This window comes from Emiliania huxleyi (genome assembly GCF_000372725.1).
Source record: "Emiliania huxleyi CCMP1516 unplaced genomic scaffold EMIHUscaffold_332, whole genome shotgun sequence".
Classification (NCBI taxonomy): Eukaryota; Haptophyta; order Isochrysidales; family Noelaerhabdaceae; genus Emiliania; species Emiliania huxleyi.
In genome coordinates, this window is record NW_005199506.1 from 81,451 (window position 1) to 84,597 (window position 3,147).

General features: G+C 65.6%; 1 protein-coding gene across 1 annotated transcript; it reads right to left on the reverse strand.

Annotated features, from left to right (window-relative positions):
* Positions 1–1,047: 1,047 nt before the first annotated feature.
* Positions 1,048–2,265, reverse strand: EMIHUDRAFT_444540 (hypothetical protein; the record flags this gene model as incomplete). Its single annotated transcript, XM_005773634.1, has 2 exons — positions 1,048–2,119; positions 2,190–2,265. Coding segments are annotated over 2 exons (1,147 nt in total), but the record flags the coding sequence as incomplete, so codon positions are not given.
* Positions 2,266–3,147: the final 882 nt, after the last annotated feature.

The window sequence follows — 3,147 nt, forward strand, 5'->3', positions numbered from 1 at the left end:
CGGCGATCAACACCGCAACTCCTTTTCTAAAAAAATCGTTGCGAGGCTAATGACTGCACTCCAAGTGCTCCAAGTTGCAAGTGCTCCAAGTTGCGCGAAAAATCGAGCTCGTGTCCCACTTGAAGTCAAACATCGTCTCGATGGCTGACGTCGTGGAGTAGTCGTCAACCTCGTTGAAGAATTCGGTGAAGAGCATCGCGAAAACGAGCAACGACTGGCGCATCACGATCGTGACGGAGAGAAGGACGGGCGAGAGATTTTTATTAACCAACAAGAAATCACGACTCTCACAGTTCTTGACGGGCTGGTTGCACACATGCCCAGTCGAGAGGCTGCCAGAGCGTGCGGTGTGGCGGGGAGTGAGCGGCATCCCGAATGCTGTGCCGTGCGATCTAACGGGTGGTAATGAATGGGCGCAGGCGGCAGGCTGCGCCTGTAGATCATCGCCCAGGTGTGGAGGCTCTTGCACTTGTAGTCGGTCGTACCAGAAGTGTCGACGTCCGGGCCCAAAACGATTTTCGGCATCGCGGCGAATTGTGGCAATTCCGAGTTCCACACCCAGGTCACCAACGCCGACACGTCGCCGTCCGTTCCGGCGACCAAATTGTGGCAACAGCCACGCTTCTCCCTGGACGCGGGCATCAAGCCGCAGGACGTGCACTCGAGGAGTCGCCCGCGAAGCTTGGGACTCATCGTCGCGCGGTCCTCGGTGACGTCCGCCATCACCAACGGCACGAAGGTCAAGGCCGACACTGATGGTCCGCCAAGTCGGTCGAGTGCCGGGGCAAAACGCCGAGTTTCGGGTTGTTTCTTTTTTCGCACTTTGGGGCCTTGAGTCCTTTTATCGCGCGCGCGAGAAGTGCAGACAGGGTTGCCAGGCAGGTGAGAGCGAATGGGGCGGTTCACGTCTCGCACAACACAGAGAGAGAGACTAGGAGGAGAGAGAGATGCGGTCTGCATGGTGGGACATAAAGAATTTTACAACAAAGCTCCCTCGCACAACACTGGGCACGGGACTGGCTCGCACTGGCACTAACACAGGTACACCATAAAGAAACAAAAGAGAGCGAGTCTGGCCGGCCCGCCCGGCTGTCCCGCAGTCCTCGCAGGCCTGCCCCGCGCCCCGGCCGCTCGCGTCGCGCGCCTCGAGCACGCCGAGAATCTCGCGAACAAGCGTCCGCGCCTCACCCAGCCGTCCCTGCTGCACGAGGTGCGCCGCTCGGCGCAGCGCCATCGCCGACGCGTCCACCGAGCAGACGCGCGCCGGCGCCGGTTTGGCGTGTGGTCCAGGCGAGTCGCCGCACCCCGCGCCCGGCTCGCCCGCGGGTAAGGCCTTGGCTCCGCCGACCGAGGCACCTCCTTCTCCGGAGGACTCCTTTCCTAGGAGCGGCCGCTGCAGCTCGTAGATGAGGCGCGGCGCCGTCCTGCCCACCGGCTGAGGAACCGTCCCGCTCAATCGCTCCGTGAGCCTCACCACCGCCGCCCCAAAGACGCTCTGCGTGAGGCGGGCGAGCCAGCGGCGCAGAGGCGTGCCGCTGCCCGGTGTGGCGCCGCGGCTCCGCGACTCGGCCAGCTGGTGCCGCCGTCCAAACGTGAAGTAGCCGCGCGTCCGCATCTCGCCGGGCAGGCGGAAGTGTGCGATGGCGCTGCGGGCGCCGAGCCAGGTGACGACAGCAGAGGCGGCGCAGGAGGCGGAGGAGGCGGTGGCCACGACGCGCGGAGGGCGGTGCGCGAGGTCGCTGTGGTGGAGGAGCATGAGCGGGTGGATTGCGGCCGCAGCAAACGTTGCGAGCAGGGCGGCGCCGAGGGCGAGGGAGGTCTGCCCGCGGAATTGGTGCAGGGCCTCAACAGCCTGATGCATCGAGCCAGGCGGGCCGCAGAGCGCCAGCCGCCAGCCCATCGTGGCACAGATGAGCGCGACGACGAGCGCGACGGTGAAGAGACCGAGCGACGCGACGGTGAGCACCTGGTAGGCGGACTGCAGCGCGATGCCGTCCGAGCAGCCCTCGCCGGGAGTCGGGCACGGCGGGATGCCGTGGAGAAAGGCGTGGTTGGCGAGCCCGATGAAGATGGAGACGACCGTCGAGAGGGAGTGGAAGTGGCTGACCAGGAACTTGAGCTGCGGCGAGCGGTCGGCGGTGTGGCGTGGGCTCGCTGCAATCGTCAGGCTACTAGATGTGGCTATGCACCTCCCGCTCCCTGAGTCGCACGAGCTCCAGCTGAATCTCAGCGGCGGCGGACTCCTTCTCGGCGAAGAGGGCCATACAGAAAATGAGGCCGTCGGCCAGACACGCTCAGAAGATTTAGCGCGAAAGAATTCAAACAAAAAAGGGTCGCCAGTGCAGTGATCCAAGTCGCACGACACGATTCACGCGACAGGCGAGGCGCGCGGGCGACGGCTTCCTCAGAAGCCGTCGCCCGCACCACAGGAGCGCGAAAAGAATTTAAACAAAACAACTCGCGCTCACAGCAGACAGGCTACAATGGCCCCCCCCGGCAGTTATCGGTTGTGCGGCCGTCGCCGCGGCTCGTCTCTGCCGCGGCGGCTGCTGCGCGCACGCGCCGGCGCCGCTCTCTCGCGAGACGGCTGGCGACGCGGCTCGCGGCCGACGTACGCTGCGCTCGTCCGACCGCCCGCGGCGTGGCGTGCGCGCGGCGCTGCGCGCCGCTCTGCGAGCGCTTCTGCGCTGCTGTCACACTGCACTGTCTCTCTCTGGTGCTGCTGCTGGTGGTGATGTTGCTGCTGCTGGTGCATATGCTGCTGCTGGCGCGGCGCGGCTCTGCGACTCGGCTCGAGACGCGCGTCGGGAGCATCTGACACGGCGGCGTCGGGCAGGTTGCGCCTCTCTCTGGTGCTGCTGCTGCTGCTGGTGCTGGTGCTGCTGGTGCTGATGCTGCTGCTGGTGCGGCGCGGCTCTCCGACTCGACTCGAGGCGCGCGTCGCGGCAATCTGACGCGGCGGGCGGCGTCGCGGGCGGCAGCGATCGCGGCTCGACGGTGGAGGCGGAGGGTGGTGGCTGTGGTGGATCTTTGAGTTTATTTCATGGCCGCTGCTTGCTGCTGCAGCTGCTGCTGCTGCTGCTGCTGCTCCGCTGCTGCTGATTGTGGCTACGATTTCTCCGATCACCCCGCCCGCCCGCCCCGCCC